At 35.1% G+C, this 22,071-nt stretch overlaps 1 protein-coding gene across 5 annotated transcripts in view; it reads left to right on the top strand.

Annotated features, from left to right (window-relative positions):
* GALC (galactosylceramidase) overlaps positions 1-22,071 on the top strand; it is a 58,026-nt gene that overhangs the window by 11,777 nt on the left and 24,178 nt on the right. For all 5 annotated transcript variants that reach the window (XM_003902135.5, XM_031667927.1, XM_009212081.4 and 2 more), the window contains 5 exons: positions 433-471; positions 6,208-6,338; positions 13,818-13,973; positions 17,040-17,164; positions 19,065-19,192. In XM_003902135.5, the coding sequence (XP_003902184.2) occupies positions 433-471; positions 6,208-6,338; positions 13,818-13,973; positions 17,040-17,164; positions 19,065-19,192 (579 nt within the window). The remainder of the gene's footprint in view (positions 1-432; positions 472-6,207; positions 6,339-13,817; positions 13,974-17,039; positions 17,165-19,064; positions 19,193-22,071) is intronic.

A 22,071-nucleotide genomic window follows, 5' to 3' on the forward strand; every position in this document is an offset into this window, starting at 1 on the left:
ATGCCTTCTATACAGTATACATATTAATATTGGCTTTCAGGTGTGCCTATAGGGATCTTGTCATAATTGTTGTAACAGTCTCCTTATCTATTAGTTCTCCAATGCCTAGTATAGTCTCTGGCACACATTGCACTGTCAACATGTGTTAAATGAATTAATGAATATTCCATTGTTGAAAATCTTTGGAATAAATTACTTTTTGAAAAATACCCACGAAATATTTTAAGGTTCTTAAAAATAATATTTTAATTTTAAAAAAGTTATGCTATCTTACAAGTATCTGTAAATTCTATGGCAGGATATCCCATAAAGTAAAAAAATGGCTTATCAGATAATATGAAAGATGATGAGAGAAATGGTATCTTAATGGTAATCTACTTTCTGACATTTTGTAACTTTCAATTCATACTTTTTTGACTTTTTGTTTTGCAGATTTGGAATGAGAGGTCATATAATGCCAATTACATTAAGGTGTGTACAACTTTAGTATCTTTCTGTCTCTAACTTTTTAGTGAATAATTCCTTGTAGTTCCAAACACAGAAATTAGTAGGAAATTTGTGTTGGAAACACCATATTTTTTATACTACAGTTATTTATTTTGCTGGTTGTGACATAAAATTCAAGCAAAATCTTAACAATGTTTATATTCCTGATATTAAAGCATGTGTAATTCTTTGTGAGTCCTTAATTACCTTTGTCTAAAGAATTGTGTTGAATTTTTTTGTTTTAAAACTCATTAGTTTTGGAATTCTGATAAATTTTGTGAAACAATTATATCATTTTAGACTTTTAGGACTTCAAGAAATGTACCTGTTTTTTCTTTGTCTTTTATAAAAATTTATGGCATATATTCTAATTCTTGTTTTCTATTGGAGTGTGTTATAGTACATGTTTCTTTTTGTGATTAGCAAAGAGGTGGCAATAACATCTGCCAATTGTGTTATTTTTGGGGAACTCTTCCTAACTATTTATCTCCATTTAATTCTCACATCCTTACCTATGAGGTAACTACTATAATTGTTATTTTCCAGGAAAGGAAAAACAGCATAATAACTTCTGCCATTGGAAAAAAATGGCAGTTTTACTTTTCAGGTGGAGCTATTCTCTGGTTTACTTTTCACTTCCTTTTGTCTTGTTGTATATATCTTTTCTCCAAGAAATATAATTTTCGGGCAATATTTAATTTCAGGTTTTTAAAATTTTTTATATTAAAAAAATTTTGTTTTTATTTCCATAGGTCTTTGGAGAATAGGTGGTATTTGGTTACATGAGTAAGTTCCTTAGTGGTTATTTTTGAGATTTTGGTGCACCCATCCCTGGAGCAGTATACACTGAACCAAATTTGTAGTCTTTTATCCCTCATCTCCTTCCCATCCTTTACCCCTGAGTCCTTAAAGTTCATTTTATCATTCTTATGCCTTTGCATCCTCATAACTTAGCTCTCACTTATGAGTGAGAACATACGATGTTTGGTTTTCCATTCCTGAGTTGCTTCTCTTAGAATAATAGTCTCCAATCCCATCCATCTTGCTGCAGATGCCATTAATGCATTGCTTTTTGTGACCCAGTAGTATTCCATTGTATACATATACTGCAGTTTCTTTATCTACTCATTGATTGATGGGCATTTGGGGCTAGTTCCAAATTTTCACAAATCTATCAATCCTGCTACTGGGTATCTACCCAGAGGAAAAGAAGTCATTATACAAAAAAGATACTTTCACATGCGTGTTTATAGGAAAAAATTTCTTTAAATTGGGTGTTTTATGTTCTTAAGTAGATAAGGTTCAATACATTTCTTTCATATCTTCGTTCAGTTAATCATAGAGCATTTATTTGCTCAACACTAGTTTGTCAGGCATTGTGCATACGGTTGTAATATAAGGATAGAGAATGTGGTTTTCTGCCCAAAAGTATTTTTTGTATTGGGGAGGGTGGTATAGAGTCAGATATACACCTACAGGTCTTAGAAGACACAGAGGAGATGACAACTCTACCTGGGTTGATTGGGAAGTCTTTTAGAGGAGGTGATGTGTAATTTGAATGTTCAAGAAGGGATGGTTGGGAACTCTCCACGTTGCTAAGGAGGGGCATAGCATGTGCAAAGAACTGAAGATTGAGAGGTAAAGGGATATGGGAGAAAAACAAGTCATGAAAGATGGTTTAAACAACGGAGGAAGAGTGGGGGCACTGACCTCCATCAGTAAGCTGAAGTATTCACTGGAATAATGGCTTTTTTTTTGGAGACGGAGTCTCGCTCTGTCACCCAGGCTGGAGTGCAGTGGCGCCATCTTGGCTCACTGCAACTTCTGCATCCCGGGTTCAAGCAATTCTTTGCCTCAGCCTGCTGAGTAGCTGGGATTACAGGCACCTGGCACCACGCCCGGCTAATTTTTTTTTGTATTTTTAGTAACGATGGGAATTCACCATCTTGGCCAGGCTGGTCTTGAATTCCTGACCTTGTGATCCACCTGCCTCAGCCTCCCAAAGCGGTGGGATTACAGGCATGAGCCACCGCACCCAGCCAGTAATGGCATATTTTAATTAATCTGTAGTTGTAGGGATGGAGAAGGCATAGATTGAGAAGATCTATTGCAGCCAGAACTAGGTAACTCAAGGTCAATTCCAGGCTGAAGTATGCTGGTGAGAGTGTGCTGGTGGGAGCAGAATGGGTTGGGGAGGTGGGGCAGTGGAGCTATTAATAAGATTGGAGCACAGGGATTGTAAGTGGAAAGTCATGTCTGCTATGAGCACAGGTCTGATAAGAGCAGTAAGTGGACAGAGCAGAAGCCAGGTTGGTGCATGTATAGTGGATAACTCTGTAATCAGGTGGATGGCATTGCTACAGTATCTTCATAGTGAAAGGTGATGAACTTTTTAAATACCCAAATTTGACATTTCAAAGCTTATGTTTTATTTTCTTGTGATTATACATGTGTCTCTCTTGTGTTCATTTGAAGGAAGCATTAAAAGTATTAGTTTCCATTTTCTTTTAAACTAGTGAAATAAGCCAGGGCTATATTTTATTTTATTTTAACTTTTTTACTATTAAGAATCTGTTGCTGACTCCAGTGCATTCTAATTCAACTAACCTGGTTTGAAAGACTAATTGTTGCTCTAAGACACATTTTCAGTGTTTCAGACAGTTCAGACTTCATTTCCTTTTCTCTGAACCTTTAGTTTTCCTGCAGTAAAATCTCTCAGGATACAAAAACTTTTTACTTTGTGTTTGCCATTTTTTTTCCAGCAAGATTTTATTGGGATCTGTGTTCCATTTGTTGAAATGCCCATCGCAGGCCAGGTACAGTGGCTCACGCCTGTAATCCCAGCACTTTGGGAGGCTGAAGCGGCTGGATCACCTGAGGTCAGGAGTTTGAGACCAGCCTCACCAACATAGTGGTGAAACCCTGTCTCCACTAAAAATTCAAAAACATTAGCCGGGCGTGGTGGCAGATGCTTGTAATCCCAGCTACTTGGGAGGCTGAGGCAGAAAAATCGCTTGAAGCTGGGAGGCAGAGGTTTCAGTGAGCCGAGGTCGCGCCATTGCACTCCAGCCAGGGCAAAAAGAGTGAGACTCTGTCTAAAAAAAAAGAAATGCCTATCACAAAGAGTTCAATAATGACAGATGAATGTAGGTGCTCAGATTGGATAATTTTAATGAATATACATTCTTTTTGGGATAATAAGATGACCCCTGGAAAGAATAAAGATTTGTTTTTTGTTTTTTTGTTTTTTTTTTGAGATGGAGGCTTGCTCAGTCACCCAGACTGGAGTGCGGTGGCGCGATCTGGGCTCACTGCAAGCTCCACCCATTTGTTTTTAATAGCAGAAATAAATATAATACAAAGGAGGAATTTATATAAAGATGACAAGGGTATTGTTTCTTTACAGTTTTTTTTTTTTTTGCTACTGGTATTTATGATTTATTGTGGTTTTCAGTGGTGTTCTTAAGTTTTCTAAGTTGTGTCTGGAAAATCTCATCTAGGATCTGAGGATAGTGGATGGAAATGGAAGTATGGGTCTTTGGACCTTCATTCAGTTCAACCAGAACAAGTTCCTTTCCATTTATCTTATAGAGCTTCTATTTAAGCTTTTTCTGGAGGAGAAAGTTCCAAAACAAAAACATAACCTGAAAATATGTTAGATAAAACTGCTCAAAAGAATGCTGCTATTCATAATGACTTTGGGATGGAAACTTATTTAGAAATCATAGCATGAGACTTGCAAATTTTGGAATGTTATTCAAATACATTGTATAAAAAGTAAGCAGTCTTACTGGGATTTTCTAGGACTAGGACTAGAAAGACTAGATCCATCCATAGTGAAAAACGCAAATTTGACTAAGTTGCTCTTCCTCTTCTCTGTAAGAAGAAAGAGGCCAGGCTTAATGGCTCACGCCTGTAATGCCAGCACTTTAGGGGGCCAAGGCGGGCGGATCACCTGGGGTCGGGAGTTCGAGACCAGCCTGACCAACATGGAGAAACTCCATCTCTACTAAAAATACAAAATTATTCAGATACGGTGCCTGGCTGGGATTCCAGCTACTCAAGAGGCTGAGGCAGGAGAATTGCTGAACCTGGGAGGCAGAGGTTGTAGTGAGCCAGGATCGCGCCATCATACTCCAGCCTGGGCAACAAGAGCGAAACGCCATCTCAAAGAAAAGGAAGAACTTCAGGGTGATGAAATTCAGGATTGATCTCCTGCTAGAGGGATAGGGATTCTCAGTCCTACTGAATCTTGAGAGTTGGTCTTGGTTTGCTATGAAGGATCTGTTCATGCTGCTTCTAGGGTGTCCTAGGACTCAGCTGATCTGGTTTGAAAGATGAAATTAGATTGCCACCTCTAATTTTCACCACGTTTTCTAAAATCCTGTAATATATCTGTTTTAAGAAACCATCTGTTGAAAAGTAGACCATGGATTTAATTGGAGCTTTTATTATTTGCGTCCTAAAAGAGCACATTAATTGGAAATTCCCCTAGTTCAGAGAAGTTGGAATGTGAAGAGAGAGCTTGTGAAATTCTTTGTTCTTTCTTAATTTCTTCAGCCAGTAGTATTGGGCATCTGCTGCTATGTGCCAGAGATTTCCGAGTCCTTGGGGGTATAGTGGTGGGTTTATTTGTATCCATTCATCAAGAACTGCTTTATGGTATGAAATCTGATCTTCCTGATCCTGAGTAAAATGATGTCTCCTTTTCTCTGCTCTTGATTTACATGTAGGCAATCCATACGTTTTGGTATGTTACTTTCCCTTTGATTTTCTAGTATGTCCTGTTAGTATTGGTGTCCTGTTGAGTGTGTTTGCCACCTAAGGGTGAGAACTCCACCTCATACTTCTTTTAGAGTCTTCCTGGGGTCCAAGTATTGAGTACTAAAATAGGTGCTGTTTGTTGGATTTATTTCCCATTAGAATTTATCTTGTTACTTTTAATTTTGTGGCTGGACAGTCCTACAGGTAAATTTTATGTTCTCTCCTGTTTAATAATGCAGAATATTTGAAGACGTTGGAAAATACTTAAAATGATAAGTTAAAGCATTTTGCCGAATGGTATGATTAATATGTTACCCATTTTATTATTGTGTCTGCATAGGAAACTTCCTGGAAGAATGCATAGCAAAATAATAGTGGTTATTTCAGGGTAGTACTACTTGATTATTTTTGTTTCTTTTCCCCCGCATATTTCTATGGTTAAATGTAATTTTAAAGTTAAAGTGAGAATCCTCTGAAGCGTTTTACCCCTTGTGTTTTTTTTCTTTTTACATTCCTAGTGAAGTAGGTTATCTTAATGATAATGCTTTTATTTTCCGTAGGAGGCATGTTTCTATTGAGAAAATATAGTATTGAAATGATCATCCATGAGGTCAGGAGTTCAAGAGCAACCTGGCCAACATGGTGAAACTCCGTCTCTGCTAAAAAATACCAAAATTAGCTGGGTGTGGTGGCGCGTGCCTGTAATCCCTGCTACTCAGGAGGCTGAGGCAGGAGAATCATTGGAGCCTGAGAGACAGAGGTTGTAGTGAGCCGAGATCCTGCCACTCCAGCTTGGGCGACAGAGTGAGCCTCTGTCTGAGAAAAACAAAAATAACAACAAAAAAGCTATTATCCAGAATGCTGATTTGTAAAGATACTTTATTTATCTTGGTCATAAATTCAACAGCTAAAAATTCATTTGTATCCTTTCATATTTTCTGTTTATTACTCCAAAAGATACTAAGAAAAATGCTGAACTCTCAAGGTCTCCAGCGAGTGAAAATCATAGCAAGTGATAATCTCTGGGAGTCCATCTCTGCAGCCATGCTACTTGATGCCGAACTCTTCAAGGTGGTTGATGTTATAGGGTAAGGCATGTTTTACTTGGAAAACTAACGGTTTCTGATTGCTTGCTCTGTGTATTGACTGTTTCTTGCCTTCTCCCCATTTGATTACATTCTCAGAAGGTAGCTGTCCTGTATTTACTTATCTGAAGCATGCATGGCTCATGGTTCATTACTTTCTCTTTTAAATGTATTTTAGGATCTTTCTGTGACAAACATGTATTGATAACTTTTAAAAAACATACTGATGTTTGGGATCATAAAACAGAGCTTTGTTTTAGATTAAGGGGCAGAGTAATACCTGTATTTAATTTTAGAAATTATAAAGACAAAGTTGTGAAATTAGTTTCTAACTCTCAGATATTCTGTGGCTGGAAGTTCTTGCATGAACACTTTTGTAAGTGGTTCATTATGGTCACTGACGGTAACTTTTATCATGCCTCCTTAGTAGGATAGTTTTGACCCCTACTCCTTATTCCATTTCTGCCTTTTAGCCCTCTGGGCCCTGACCTCATTGAGTTCATTTTTTTAAAAAAGTGAATTTACATTTGTCCTACCGTGCCACAGGATATAAACATTTGAAAAATAGAATGTGTGTGTGTGTGTGTATGTATGGGTGTAGAATTTGTTCTTTATCCAGTGTGAACACTGATTGATCTCTCCATGTGCTTTATTTTTTTAATGAAGAATTTTGAATGTACACAAAAATAGGCAGAATAATACAGTGAATATCTTTGTTCTTACCACTCAGCCTCCTGAACTGTGAACCCATGGCCAATTCTTCATCCATGCATCTATCTACTCCTCTTCCTTTCCTGCCTACATTACTTTGAAAGAAATCCCAGACATTATTTCTTCCATAAAAATATTACTGTGTGTCTCCAAAGATAAGGACTATTTTTCTACTTACCATAAACAATACTATTATTATACCTAAAATGTAATAGTTTTTTATATTAAATATCCATTATTATTACTTTATAGTTTTATTTGATTGAATCTGGATCCATTTAAAATTCATACCTTGTGATTGGTTGATATTTAAATCTGTTCTAATCTTTAGGTTCTTGCTCTTCTTTCTTTTTAATTTGTTGAAGAATAGGGTTGTGTGTCTTATAAACTTTGTGTCAGTCTGGATTTTACTGATTTCACCCCTACAGTTTAATAACTTGCTCATCTCTCCTTTTTCAATGGTTTTTGAAATTGGTGAAGGTGTGGTTAGGTTAGATTTAGGCTTAATTTTTTTGCACGATAAATAAAATCTCTTCATTATATTTAAACATTTTATACATTGAAATTAAAATTAAAGTTTTGCTGTTGTTAAAGCTTTCATAAATAATTGAAGTCTTGAAGGAAAACAAAGTTGTGTTCATCTAAATGTATTTTCTTAATATTAAATGAAAGTATGGGTTTTACTGTATCTTCATGAAGGGCTTGGATATGTACTTCATTTTTTATTGATATAGGTATTTTAATGTAATGAATTTTCCTCTGAGTACTGCCTTAGTTTTATCTCATAGGGCTGTTTTATCATTAATTTCTAATTTTATTGCATTGTGGCCATTTAATACCAAATGTATTATTTACAATTTTGGGGAAAATTTCTCAGGAGCTTATTTTTAAAAATCTGAAAAAAACCTTCGCATTTTTCTTGACTATCTCAAGAGCATATTTTGACTTATTAAGATGTATTCTTTATTAGGATACAGAACTGAGTTTATGACATCTACCTTTTTGATTATATTGTTCAGGTGTTTGGATCTTAACTATTTCGTCCACTTGAACTGTTCAGGGCTACCAGGTGTGTTTGTTTCCTTGTGTTAGGTCTGTTTCTCCTTTCAATCTCAGGCAGTTTTTGCTGTGTGGAAGCTTCTGCTTTGTTATTTGGTACATAAATACTGATGAATGTTTTATCTTCATTATGATTTATTTCTTATCATTAGAAAATGCCATTCTTTGTCTCATTTAAAGCTTCTTGGCCTGAATTCTGCTTTCTGTGTGATTAAGAGATCCCTGCTTTCTTTTCATTAGGATTTGCCTAATATATTTTTGCCCTTTTATTCTTTACCTTTCAAGGCCATTTGCTTTTATGTGCATTGCTTGCAAATAGCATAGAGTTAGATTTTGCTTTTTTAAAGCTCCTCTGAAAATCTTTATATTTTAATCAATGAACTCATTTTAAAATATAGCTGATGTTTGTGTTTTCTATGCTATTACATTGTCTCTTGTTATTGAATAATTTATACTATCCATGTACTAATACAAGCTATTCTGCTATATGATTTGTTTACTTTGCACTTATTTAAGGAGGTGTTTCTTTTGTTATTTAGCAAGTTTTGTTTTTTGTTCTATCAATTATATTTATACTGATTTATACAAGTATTTTCAACTGAGAATAATTTTGCCTCCCGGGGGACATTTGGCAATGCCTGGAAATATTTTTAATTGCCACAAATAGGTAGGGTGGTGCCACTGGAATCTGATGGATGGAGGCCACGGATGTTTCTAAATATCCTTTAGTACACTGGATAGTTTTCCCATAACACAAAATGATCCAGCCCAAAGTATTAATAGTGCTGAGGTTGAGGAACTGCTTCATACTAATACTCTTGGTTTTCTCTTCATTTAGTTATTGTCCATTGGTTTACTATAAGCAATACTACAATTATTTGATAACTTCTTCCTCCCCTTTTCTCCCCTACCATGGAATTTTAATTACTAGAATTATCTTAGTTTTAATTTTTGTACTCTTAAATGAACTTACATGAACTTAAGCTTCTACTATATTGATTTGACAGCTACAAGTTTTAACTGTTTACTCCCAGATAATCTGCAAACTTAGTTTACATTTCACCTTCTTTCCCTCTTGTCCTATTTCATGTAGCTATATTAGTTGTACTTTAGCCAAGTGTGTAATATTTATATATAATTTAATTACTATTTCTTTTAATCTGGCTCTACCATTAAACATATTAAATGCTCACCTTCAAGTCTTTTGCCGAAGTTTCTCCCTCAGTTTCTTGGATGTCAGAAGTGTAATTATCTATTAAATGTCTCAGAAAGTGCTAATGGAAACAGTATTTCTTGATGTGTTTAGATGTTTATTGATGTTTATCTATGACCTTTATACCTGAAGGACAGTTTGACTGGATATAATCCATTTTTAATCCTTGAGTATCATAAAATTTGCTCCATTGGTTATTTACATAAAATGTTGCTATTGAGAATTTCGACTCCAGAGATATTTCCTTTTCCTTATAAGTAACTTGACACAATTCCTTTATGCCCAAAGAATATTTTTATTCATCTTTAAAGTTTAGTTGTTGTATACACTTTACCATTTCCAGATATATAGTATATGCATCTCTTAATGTCTATATTTAAGTATTTTCTTAGTAAGGTTTACTTAAGTTATAAGCTAAATCATTATTCCACTCCATTACTTTAGTTTTCTTTTTTGATGTCCCAGTTATACATCTTGCTCTTATTTGCGTAGCCTTTATTTTGTATTTCTCTGAATTTTTCTCTACCTCTTTATTTATGTTTTCTATTATTTTATCCTTACTATTCTGTATTCCTTACTGTGTTTTCCACAGTGTCTGTTCTGTCTAATGTTCCTTCTAGTTTAGCCTTCATTTCTAAAATGTGATTTTTAAAATAATTCTTCTATAATTCTCTCATTTTAATTTCCTATATCACTAACAATTCATCTTTAAAAAATTTTTAATTGAAGTATAGCATACAAACATACATATATAAAAGTACAAAAATCATCGGATTATAGCTTAATGAATTGTCACAAAGCGAACGTACCTATGTAACCACTACCCAGAAAATTATCAGTGCCCAAGAAGCTTGGTTATTGATATCTCCTCTTGGAAAGATTTTTCCTTGGAAATCTTTCTAATCATTAACCTCTGTTTTTGCCTTAAAGATAACTACTAATCTGACCTCTAACACCATGGACTAATTTTGCTGGTTTAAAAACTTTATTTAAATGGCATCTTATAGTAGCTGTTATTTCAGTCAATATTATATAAATGAGATGAATGCATGTTGTTATATATAGAGGTAGTTCATATTTATTGTTTAGCATCCAACTGTTGGATGCTAAGTGTAGTATACCACAACTTATCTGTGTATTATTTTTTAATGGTCATTTAGACTGTTTCCAATTTTTGGCTGTTGGAATTTTGTTCAGGAGATATTTCTTGGCTCACATCTTCACAGGAAGACTATTCCTTCCTGCCTCATTCATGTTGTGCTTGGCCTGTGCTATATCTGAAGATTTTTGTTTTACAGTTACAGTACTTTCTAGAGTCTGTTTCTGCTGGGCCCCATTCTTACTGACTGAAAGTTGTTCTCCTTTACACGAAGTGTTCCTGCCTTATTCAACTTGGATTCTACTTCAAACAGCTTATTTTCATGTTGAAGCTCTGTCATTCCTGATTATTTGCTACCTTCTCCTGAAATTGTTATTGCTTAAACCTGTGTTGTTCAATACAGTAGCCACTAGACACATATGTTTAGGAAGCACTTGAAATGTGGCTAGTTTGAGTTTAGCTGTGTTATAAGTACAAAATACACACTGGGTTTTGAAAATTGAATATAAAAATATTATTTACAATTGTTTTACACTGATTACATGTTACATGATAATATTTTGGGTATATTGGGTGAAATATATCATTAAAATTATGTTCTCCATGTTTTCCTGCTTTGTAAATTAAATTAAATTTTTTTCATTTATGTGTTTTATTGTGGTAAAGACCTTTGCTGGTTTTTAATGTGGCTGCTAGACAATTTAAAATTATAATGTATGTGTGGTTCATATTATATTTCTCCTGGACAAATCTAGTTTGAACTCTTACGGTATTGGGTTTGATCTCCTAGTGAATTCACGGTTTTGAGCATTCTCCCCTAACTTCAAGCCTGTGAAGATGTTCCCATCTTCCTGAGTCGGTCTTCTATTCTCCCACTTAGGATAGGGTCTACTCCTTTTGTGTGAGTACCAGCCAGTCCCCTTTCACTTCCAGTTTCCATATACCATCTGCTGATCCTGGGCCATTTCTGATGCTGTGAGGCTCCTGGGGAGAGTCTCTGTCACCTGGTTTGATGGCAGTGTTATCTGTTTTTCCTTTCCCTTATCTGGTTGGTCTGTTTGGCTTCAGGAGGAGTACTGAGGAGCTTCAGAAACTGGGCTGCTGTCATGTTCTGCATTGGCCAAAAATTCTAATTTTTTAAAGTACAAATAGGTTCCTCTGTTAGGATAAACTATGAAGTTGGTTTACTTTCAATTATCTTAATTTTGTCTATAATTGAAGTTTGAAAAATAATGCTGTGAAATGATAGAGAATGTTTGCCTGCTTATGTGCATTAAAAATTTATATTCTTAAAGAGCCTTTACATTTTGTTGCACTAGGAATAAATATATACATAGAGAAAGACCCAGATTTTAGTATTAGTTCTGCCTTTCTTTGCTCAGATCATGTAATAAATCATTTGGGTTTTGAATGTAGTAACAGTTTCATTTTCTGAATGAAGGATATACCCCCTATTCCTATAACTTCAGTAAAGTTACTTTTTCATTTTGTAAATGTAATATGCTCATTATAGAGACTTTGGAAAATGTAGAAAAGTATAAAGATAGAATATACTCATAATCCTAACATCTACTGCTTATTGGTAACATGCTAGCATATTACTTTCCAGGGTTTTCTTTAATATAGAAATATATTTTAACCAAATACACCAAACATGCATTTGGCAACTAGACAACTGGATGACAACTAGATGGGGTATTAAAAATTAACATTTGGCTGAGGTAACAAAGCTGAATTTCATGGAAACAGAATGAAGTTGTGGGATAGAAGAGTAAATCTAAAAATGTAGTTTTTTGAATTTATATTAGTTAAAAGACTAGTAGCCAGATTTTTCAGGTTGGGTGTTATAGTGCCACAACGATGATTGCTTAACCCTGTTAGATGCTAGATTTCTTTGTAATGTAGATTTGCAATACTGAATAGATGCCTGCTTTCACCTGAGTTTAGTGACTCAGTAAAATCTTAGTGGAACCTCGTTTTTCTCTAATACTTCTTTTTATGTTCTCCAGTATATATTGTATATTATTTTCTTACTCATGAAATCCTGGAATGCCAAATTGATATTGTGCCCTAATTCATCTTCACTAGGTATAAAGAATTACCAAATAGGATTTTTTTCCTAAAAGATTTGTGACCTAAAATGGAATTAAATAACTAAAAAATAACACAAGTATTCACAATCATTTTTTTGATGTTATAAATACTACTATACCAAACTACAAAGATTAGAATTATGGTATAACTTAATCTCCATTATTTTGCTTGTATTATTTTTTTGTAAATAATTGCTAAACTAAAAAGTAGATGCCCTTATTCCTACAGTTATTTAGCTAGTGTGCTCTCTTATTGGATTGTCAATCTATTTTCTATTTAAAATTTATTGTCTTTATTCTTATAATCAGTACTTCCACAGTCATCATTATGGGAGTATTTTACTCTTGCAGTAATGAATATGTATTTATACTTCCACTGACTGACTCCCCTCCCATCGAATGATAGGATGAAGGAGGCATTCATTTTCTGGGGCAGTTTCTCACCTGCTGCACTATTGATATTTTTAATGGCCAATTTTTTTGTTGTAGGGGTTGGTCCTATGCATTGTAGGATGTTTAGCAGCATTTTTGGCCTCTCTTCACTAGATGCCAGTAGCAAATATCCTCAACCCCAGGTGAGACAGTTGAAAAAATATCTCCCTATAGTGCCAAATATTCCCTCCAGGGACAAAAATCATCTGGGTTGAGAACCACCTCTGCTCTGATTCAGTAATTTCTAGTTTTCCCAAGGTAGTTTATTCTTTTTATTCAAGAAAGAACCATTTGTGGGTATTGTTTTTTGTTTTGTTTTGTTTTGTTTTTGGCCTGGGAGTAAATGCCAAGCTATCTTTCTGTGTTCTAAGGACAGGAGTAGAGGGGAGAGTACTACTTTATATAAAGGTTTCACTAATCTTATTTTTGGCCTCCTCCTCACTCATTTACTATTGCCCCAAGCTCCTTAGCTTCCCCTGGGAAGTCTGAATCTTATCTTTACTTCATTCTCCTCTTGGGGTGTTCTAGGCTATGGCCCTCTCTGCTACCTCCATCCTTCAACATGCTTCCATCCATTTTGTGAGTTCCAGAAATAGACTGAAATTTCCTATCTATTGATGATTTTCCTTCCTATCTGGTATGCTGTTGTAGGTTTATCCCCTTTTGTTTTATTTGCTGTCATTTTAATGGCATGCTGAGACAGAAGGGCGTAAAGCAGATGCTTACATTCATTATCTACCTAGAAGCTACCCAACTGTTTTAAAATAGAAAACCTTGGAGAAGACTTGTGTTTTTATACACTCAACAAATATATATGTATATAAGTGCCACATTGTGACCTTTTGTCATTGACTCCCACCCTTTTTTTTCCCTAGGGCTCATTATCCTGGAACCCATTCAGTAAAAGATGCAAGGTTGACTGGGAAGAAGCTTTGGTCTTCTGAAGACTTTAGCACTTTAAATAGTGACACGGGTGCAGGCTGCTGGGGTCGCATTTTAAATCAGAATTATGTCAATGGCTATATGACTTCGTAAGTTATTAAAAACCTTTTAGAGTTTTTATTATAAAAAATTTTAAAACACAAGAGTTAGAAAAAAGTGGACTTCCTTATTCTTCCAGCCTAGATTCAATGATTGTAAACATTTTGCCTTATTAGCATTTTCTATTTTTATACCTATACTTAATCTACATCTAATTTTCTATATTTGAATATGATCTATATTAAATAAAGTCTGGTTTATTAAGGTATAATTTATATGTAGCAAAATACATGCAGCTCTCTGATTTTTGACAAGCTACATATATTTTTAATAATTATATAGTAGGCCGGGCGCGGTGGCTCAAGCCTGTAATCCCAGCACTTTGGGAGGCCGAGACGGGCGGATCACGAGGTCAGGAGATCGAGACCATCCTGGCTAACACAGTGAAACCCCGTCTCTACTAAAAAAAAAATACAAAAAAAATAGCCGGGCGAGGTGGCGGGCGCCTGTAGTCCCAGCTATAGGGAGGCTGAGGCAGGAGAATGGCGTAAACCTGGGAGGCGGAGCTTGCAGTGAGCTGAGATCCGGCCACTGCACTCCAGCCTGGGCGACAGTGCGAGACTCTCTCTCAAAAAAAAAAAAAAAAAATAATTATATAGTAAATAGTATATGTAAGGACACTTTATCTCTAAATGTTTTAGCATGTGTCTCCAAAACATAAGGATATTCTTCTACATATCACAGTATCATTTTTTCATACATGAGAGTGTTTTTAATACTCAGTCTATATTCAGATTTTCCTAATTGTTCCCCCAGAATGTCATTTGTAGCTCTTTTTAAGAAAAGGAATAGTCAAACACACACATATTGCATTTAAAAGTTACGCCCCTCAAGTCTCCTTTAATCTAGAGTAGCTTCCTTATTCCTCATTTTTGATGACAGTGATCTGTTGAAAAGACCAGGCTGATTGTCTTGTGGACTGTCTGCTTCCCAGCCTGTCTGATTGATTCCTCATGGCATCACTTAATGTGTGTAATCTGTTGTTTAAAAACAGATGTTCTTAAGGGAGAACACAACTTTTTATGTTCCTAAGGGAACCATTTCTTAAATGCTTTGAAAAACACTTTAATTGTGAATAGATTGCAATTAGCTTTCTAAACAATGAACCACATTTTGTTCTTAAATTTTGTTCTTTTTTGTTCTGAAACATAGAACAAAAGCAAACCAATATTTATATATTTATTGTGATATTAATGTGGGTTGCTATATATTGTATTTGTTCTTTTTCTTCTCTTTGTGAAAGAAAAGATACTTAAGGAAAGTTTGGTTATAACTTAATTTGGTCTTAAGGTAAGGCATCTTCATGGCAGAGAATTTAGAAAACTGAAGATAGGTACAAAGAAAGAAGCAAAATCACCTGCAGTCTTAGGATCCAGAGCTAACTATCCTTAACAATTTTAGTGAATGTCCTCCTATTTTATATTGGCATGTATACATTTTTAATACAAAATTGAGACCATACTATAGAATCTGTTTAAAAAACTGCTTTTCACTTGACATGACATTAGGAACTTTTTCTCACATTTACCTATATTTCTACTTCATCATGTTTAATGCTGTAAATGCATTTTAAAATATTCTCTTACATAAAGCACCATTTCCCAAACCTGCCTTAAGAAGCACCCGAGACACTTGTTGTTATACCTTCTCCTTGGCAGCTGCCCAGACATTGTGAATGAGAATCTACAGGGAAGGCTCCTGGGGTTCTGTCCATCTAGTCAGTGCCCCCTAGTGATTCTGATGCTACACAAGTTGGGAAACACTGATGTGGAAAATATATTATTCCTTATTGAATATTCTCCTCTTTTTAGAATTGGAAGTTGTCTCTGTTTTAATTAATAGCTTTGTACAAACTGAAATGATCAATTGTATGCCAATATCTTTGTACATACCCATGACTATTTTCTTAGGCTGTATTCTTAGAAATGGAATGGTCAGAGATATATAGATTTTGAAGGGTTTTGTATGTATTTTACAAAATGCCTTCCAGAAAGCTTGTCTTGAGTGATACATCTGTCACTAGCCAGAAAGGATACCACGTATCTTGCAAACCATGGGCAAAATTACAAGAACTTAAAATATTCACTAATAGTAAGGTGTTTTGAAAATTAGGACTATTATTTCTACTTCGTATTGATAGAATTAGAAGGCTTTGATTTGCTAAGAATGTCAGTCTGTTTTTTAACGCTGGATGAGGACTTGATAAAAAAAATAAAATTCTTGGGTAAGCTCTGTGCTTTTTTAATCTGTGAGAGACTCAACAATACCAAGTTGAAGAACTTCCATTTTGCCCTTGGATTTCCTGAGAACCAGAAAGTCAAAGTTTTAGGGGTTAGCACCTGCTCTGACTGTTAGGGCCTGATCATCTGAGAAAGAATGGGCCACAAAGCAGATCAGCAGTCGGATCCAACTACTACTTGTAGATGAAGTGGAATCGTATTTAATAGCAATACTACAGCCCAGACCTTGTTCCGTACTCTTCCTATGCATTAGTACATTTAATCCTTACAAACTCACATGAGAGAGATGTAATTATTATCCTCATTTTACAGAGAGGTTAAGTGGTGAAACCATGGTTTAAACCCAGGCAGTCTGACTCTAAGAATTCTCAGTTGTAAAACTTTGGAACAGTTTAGAGTCAAGTTCATAAAAATTATGTCATGAAACTGGGGCATTAAGAAGGCTGACTGTTGAAAGTAGGTATGCACAAAGCTTTTATCTGTATTTGACTCAAATTTGTGATGTGTCGGGTACTAGTAAGGCATGATTTGTGTTCTGGCTATACCACTTTTCAGTAAAAATCTTGCACATAATACATTTGTATTTTTTATCATGTGATTCACCGTTAAAAATATTAAAATGTACCCAACACTGGATTTTTCAAAATGTGAATAAATTTAGACGACTTATATTTTCTTATTTTGGGTGATCCTTTTATTGTCATTTACATAGATGTGTATTACTGTGATAAAGTCTTTTTACTCCAGGTTTTTAGATATTTATATTTTTATCACAAGTTGTCTTGGTGTTTCTTTTTTATCAAACACATCTTTTAGCACAATCGCATGGAATTTAGTGGCTAGTTACTATGAACAGTTGCCTTATGGGAGATGCGGGTTGATGACAGCCCAGGAGCCATGGAGTGGTCACTACGTGGTAGAATCTCCTGTCTGGGTGTCAGGTATGGTTCAGTTCCATCTCTCACTCCCTAAATTCTTCTCTAAGAGACAACAGAAAAACACTTAGAGAAGATTATATAAACTGTGTGTCTATGCGTGTTTTAAGTATGTGATCTAAGCAAGATTTGCCAGTGTTTTATAAGAATATTTTGGGTAACTAGACTACTCTCTGATTATTGTAAGACCAGGCTTTTAGAAAAGTGTAGGACAGGAGGAGACAGAGAGGGAAAGGAAGAGCTGAAATTAATAATCATCTAAGGATATAATTACAAATGATGATAATTGCTAATAAAATTATGTATTTGTAAATAGAGTATCTAGAAGTCTTAAGCTTAGCTTTGGAGACACTTTGTTCTTTTATATTAATATAGTTTCAATTAGAATAATATGCTAGCAAAATCAAAGGTAGATGATTAAAAATACTATATTTATTGAATCATCAAATGAATAAGTAAATATGAAAGTTATGTGAAATATGGCTTTATACTGTCCCCTAAATCTGTGAAATGTGGGTTGTGAAAAGGTAAATTTCAAAATAGGTAACAATGTAAAGCTTATAAAGATTTAAAATGAGCATATACTGAAGATTTTATGTTACCCATATGATACGAAGGATCCTGGCACATGGCAGATGTTAGAAACAGTTCAAATAAAAAGTCAGCATAGCACACATTTTTGTAGTGTAAGGGAACTGGAGATGAATTGTCAATGGAGGTAAGTTGGGTTTCCCACAACAGGGAAGAAATTAATTAAATTTCTACCAGACAAGACATAATTTATATAGCTCAGAGACAATGAGCAGGGCTATAGATAATACATCCATTTTTTATTGAAATACAAAAGTTTCGGTACAGTATCATTCCTTAGTCACAAGGGAAGTTGAGATTATGCAGGGATGCATGGCATAGTGTCACTTTTTCATGAAGAGATATAACCATACTAATAGCGAATATAATCTAAACAAAATAACAAAATCTGTTGCTGAATAATGTTGAAATTTTTTCTGCAATTTTTTTTTGTAAAATATTAAACATTTATGATCATTTTGTTTAAAAATCCTAACAATCTTTCTAAAAAGCTAATTTCTTTAAAGGTAAAATCCTTTCAGAAGAAAATTATGAATTTAGAGTGAATTTGTTTTTATTTTAAACTTAAATTTGGTGGTTTTCCCTTTTAGTTGTGCTCTCCTAAGACAGATTTGTAATCATATTAATCATGTAATCATGATGTTATTCTAAACTCCTTAAATTGTCCTCCCAAAAATATGAGAAAATTAAGGTTAGACTTGTATATTAAACTTGTATATTCTAATATTGAGAATCATATGAGAAAATTAAGGTTAGACTTGTATATCAGCCCCTTGAATGTTGAAATTGTTGGCCCCACATTATCTAGATGAACTAATGCTCTTAATTTTGTGACTTTTCCAAGGGTTGGGACATAGTATATTGCTCAGTGCATTTTCAGGACGAGCTTAGGAGGTGACCAATAAGTGTACATGTGGTGGAAATAAATATGTTTGAAACCATAAAGTTAGTTTCTGGAATTCGTTATTAACTTTTTTAACCTTTTTATTGGTAGCTATTTAGGATGGGTTAAATAGTGAGGAACTAAGGTTGCGGGGGAATAACTATTGTGTTCTTGAAAAAAAGACTGATCATATTCTTGAACTGACAGGTTCATTTATTTTTACCTATCATTCCGGGAATCTTCTTGCAATTATTTCATTTATCTAGATTAATTATTAAAAAATTTAAACACAAGGTTGACAGATACATTCCTCCAAAATAGAAAATAGCTTGTTTGAATCAATCAGACCTAAACTGATATACAGCTTTATTTTTTCCAAAAGAAATACTATTATTGCATTTTTATCTTATTTCAAACTTTGTTTTTCTATAGCTCATACCACTCAGTTTACTCAACCTGGCTGGTATTACCTGAAGACAGTTGGCCATTTAGAGAAAGGAGGAAGCTATGTAGCTCTGACTGATGGCTTAGGGAACCTCACCATCATCATTGAAACCATGGTAAACTTTTGTTGTTGCTATTGGGTTAACTCACTTCTTTACTATTGGGAAAATAACATTATATAAAACTGAATACTTTTTTTACGTGTAAATACATAAGCATACAGACAGATGCCAAGATCTTATGGCTTTTATTAAAAAAATTTTAGCCATGAGTCGTAAAATGTAGCACACAACTCACTGATTTATACAAAATAGTCAGCTCTCATCTTTTCTCCACTTTGTTTCTGGCAATTGGGACAAAATTAAGGTTACCTATTTACCAATATTTGTGGAGAAGACCTTCACGACCTTCCCTTGCCCTGATATGTCATCTTATGGAGGCTGTGACTTTTTCCTTTTTCATCCTCAGGTTGTTTTGGGTTGTTTTGGGGAGACCTTAAGTCTGTTGAGAGCAAGGAGCTTAAAATTCAGGTGACTGAGGGGCTTGAGTAGGAAGGGAATAGGTCTGACAGGTGGACAGAGGCATGGGAAGAGGTAGGAGCTTGAAGGCGGACATATCAAGGATTCAAGAGAACTGAATGAAAGAATGAAGGTGAAAAAAGGTGGATGGAGAAGCAGAACCAAATGGAGAGGAGAAGTCTTAGAGGTACCAGTTTGGGGAGATCTCAAGCTTCCCAAAGAGGTCAATGAAGTTCCAACAAGAAGGAGGTAAACAGAATGGGAAGTGCATATAGTCAGCAGGGCTTATGTGAAGAAGGATTTTTAGCAATTAAGTTCCCATGGGAGAAGTAAGATCCAAAACAGAGAACAGAGTAACCTTTAAAAAAGTGTAAGAGTGTGTGTGTGTGTGTGTGTGTATGTGTATCATATCAGGTTCTGAATGTCAGCCTACAGTTTGTCCAACTCCTGACCATAGACTCTTAAAAAAAATTCTTTCAAATAGCCTACCATCAGGTTTGAGCCAGGACAAACAGTAAATATTCCTGGCAGTATTGATTTTTTAAACCAAAGGTATCTATTAAGTGACTCACAATGCAAAACAATAAGCCTTTTATGTCTTACCCTGGGTGAAGAGGATTCTCAAAAGAGGGTGTAAAAAGATGCAGCCCCCCCAAAATCTACACTTGATCACCGAGAAAGGATGAGAGCCGAATATTTTGTATAAATCAGTGAGTTGTGTGCTATGTTTTATGACTCCTGGCTAAAATTTTTAAAATAAAAGCCATAAGATCTTGGCGTCTGTCTGTATGCTTATGTATTTCCATGTAAATACAAGTTGTGTGCTATGTTTTGTGACTCATGGCTAAAATTTTTTAAATAAAAGGCTGATAAGTGATCCTCCAAAGACCTAGAACCACTCCCAAGGATAGTCAAAAGAAGGACCCAGATAACCTCCCTACTCCCCACTCCCTGTCAGAGCTGGCAGTAGTTGGTAAACTAGCTGCCAATGGAGTGCAAATCACATTTTTGTCCGGTTGTACTCTTGGGGCCCCCACCTTGAAGTTGGCTGCCTGCATACGCAAAACTGACAGCTCACACATCCCTGACAGGTGTGAAGTCAAGCCAGGTTCTCAGTGCACAAAATGAGACAAATAGGAAAGCAATAGCTGACTCTGGGAGGGAAGGGATCTACAGGTAATGAGTACCCAAAACTAAATTTATATAAGAGTCACAAACCAAACAAATATTTTTCTTCTGCTAATCTGAATTTGGAGAGGAAAGGATGAGAAGTTTTTTTTGTTGTTTGTTTGTTTTTAATTGTCTTCTCTTAATCAAGTACTTCAGGCAGAGATCTAGAAGAGCAGGACTTGGTCAGAATTCTTACCTTTCTGTCAGCTTTTTGTCAGTGTCTCAGGATCTCATCTGCAGGCTCGTAGAGTGAGTAGGCATCTCATCTTCACCAGAAACTGTCTTCAGAGATAAGGAATATAGGGAGAGCACCTGTTGAATGAGGGTCTTACGACCTGCTTCAGAGGAAAAAGGAGAAGGTCAGAGAGTAAACTTCCTGCTTCTGCATTTTTCTCAGATTACTTCACTTTAAAATATTTTGGGGCAGTGTGTCTTGAACCCCTTCATGGCTGTTATGACTAATGATGTGGATTAGCATGTGTGTACAAGTTTTTCTGTGGATGTGTTTTCAGTTCTCTTGGGTATATATGTAGGAGTGGAATTGCTAGGTCACATGGTAACTCTGTCTTTAGGATTTTGAGGAACTACCAAATTGTTTTCCAAAGTTACTACACCATTTTACATTGCCACCAGTAGTTTATGAAGCTTACAATTTTCCACATCCTCCCCAACAGTTCTTATTGTCTGTGCCTTTGATTATAGCCATCCTAGTGGATATGAAGTGCTGTTATTGTAGTTCGATTTGCATTTTCCTAGGGACTAATGATGTGGGGATCTTTTCATGTGCTTATTGGCAAGTAGTATATCTTCTTTGGAGAAATGTCTGTTTAAACTCTCCCCATTTTTAGATTGGAATATTTGTGTTTTTATTATTGAGTCATAAGTGTTCTTTATTCTATATAAAAATTCCTTATCAGAAATCCGAAATATAATTTGCAGATATTTTCTCCCTTTGTATGGGTTGTCTTTCATTTTCTTAATGGTACCCTTTGAATTAAAAAAAGTTTTAAATTGTGATGAAGTCCACTTTGTTTTCTCTTTTGTTTCTTGTGCTTTTGGTGTCATATCTAAGAAATTATTGCCTAATTCAAGGTTCTGAAGATTTATGTTTATGTATTCCTTTAAGAGTTTTAGAGTTTTAATTCTTAAATTTAGATTTTTGGTCCATTTTCTTTCTTAACTGGGGTTATATGTGTGTCCAACTTGATTCTTTTGCATTTTGATATCCAGTTGTCCCTGCACTATTTTTTGAAAAGACTATTCCTTTTTCATTGAATTGTCGTGGCACCCTTGTTGAAAATCAATTG

The sequence above is a fragment of the Papio anubis genome, chromosome 7 (genome assembly GCF_008728515.1).
Source record: "Papio anubis isolate 15944 chromosome 7, Panubis1.0, whole genome shotgun sequence".
Lineage (NCBI taxonomy): Eukaryota > Metazoa > Chordata > Mammalia > Primates > Cercopithecidae > Papio > Papio anubis.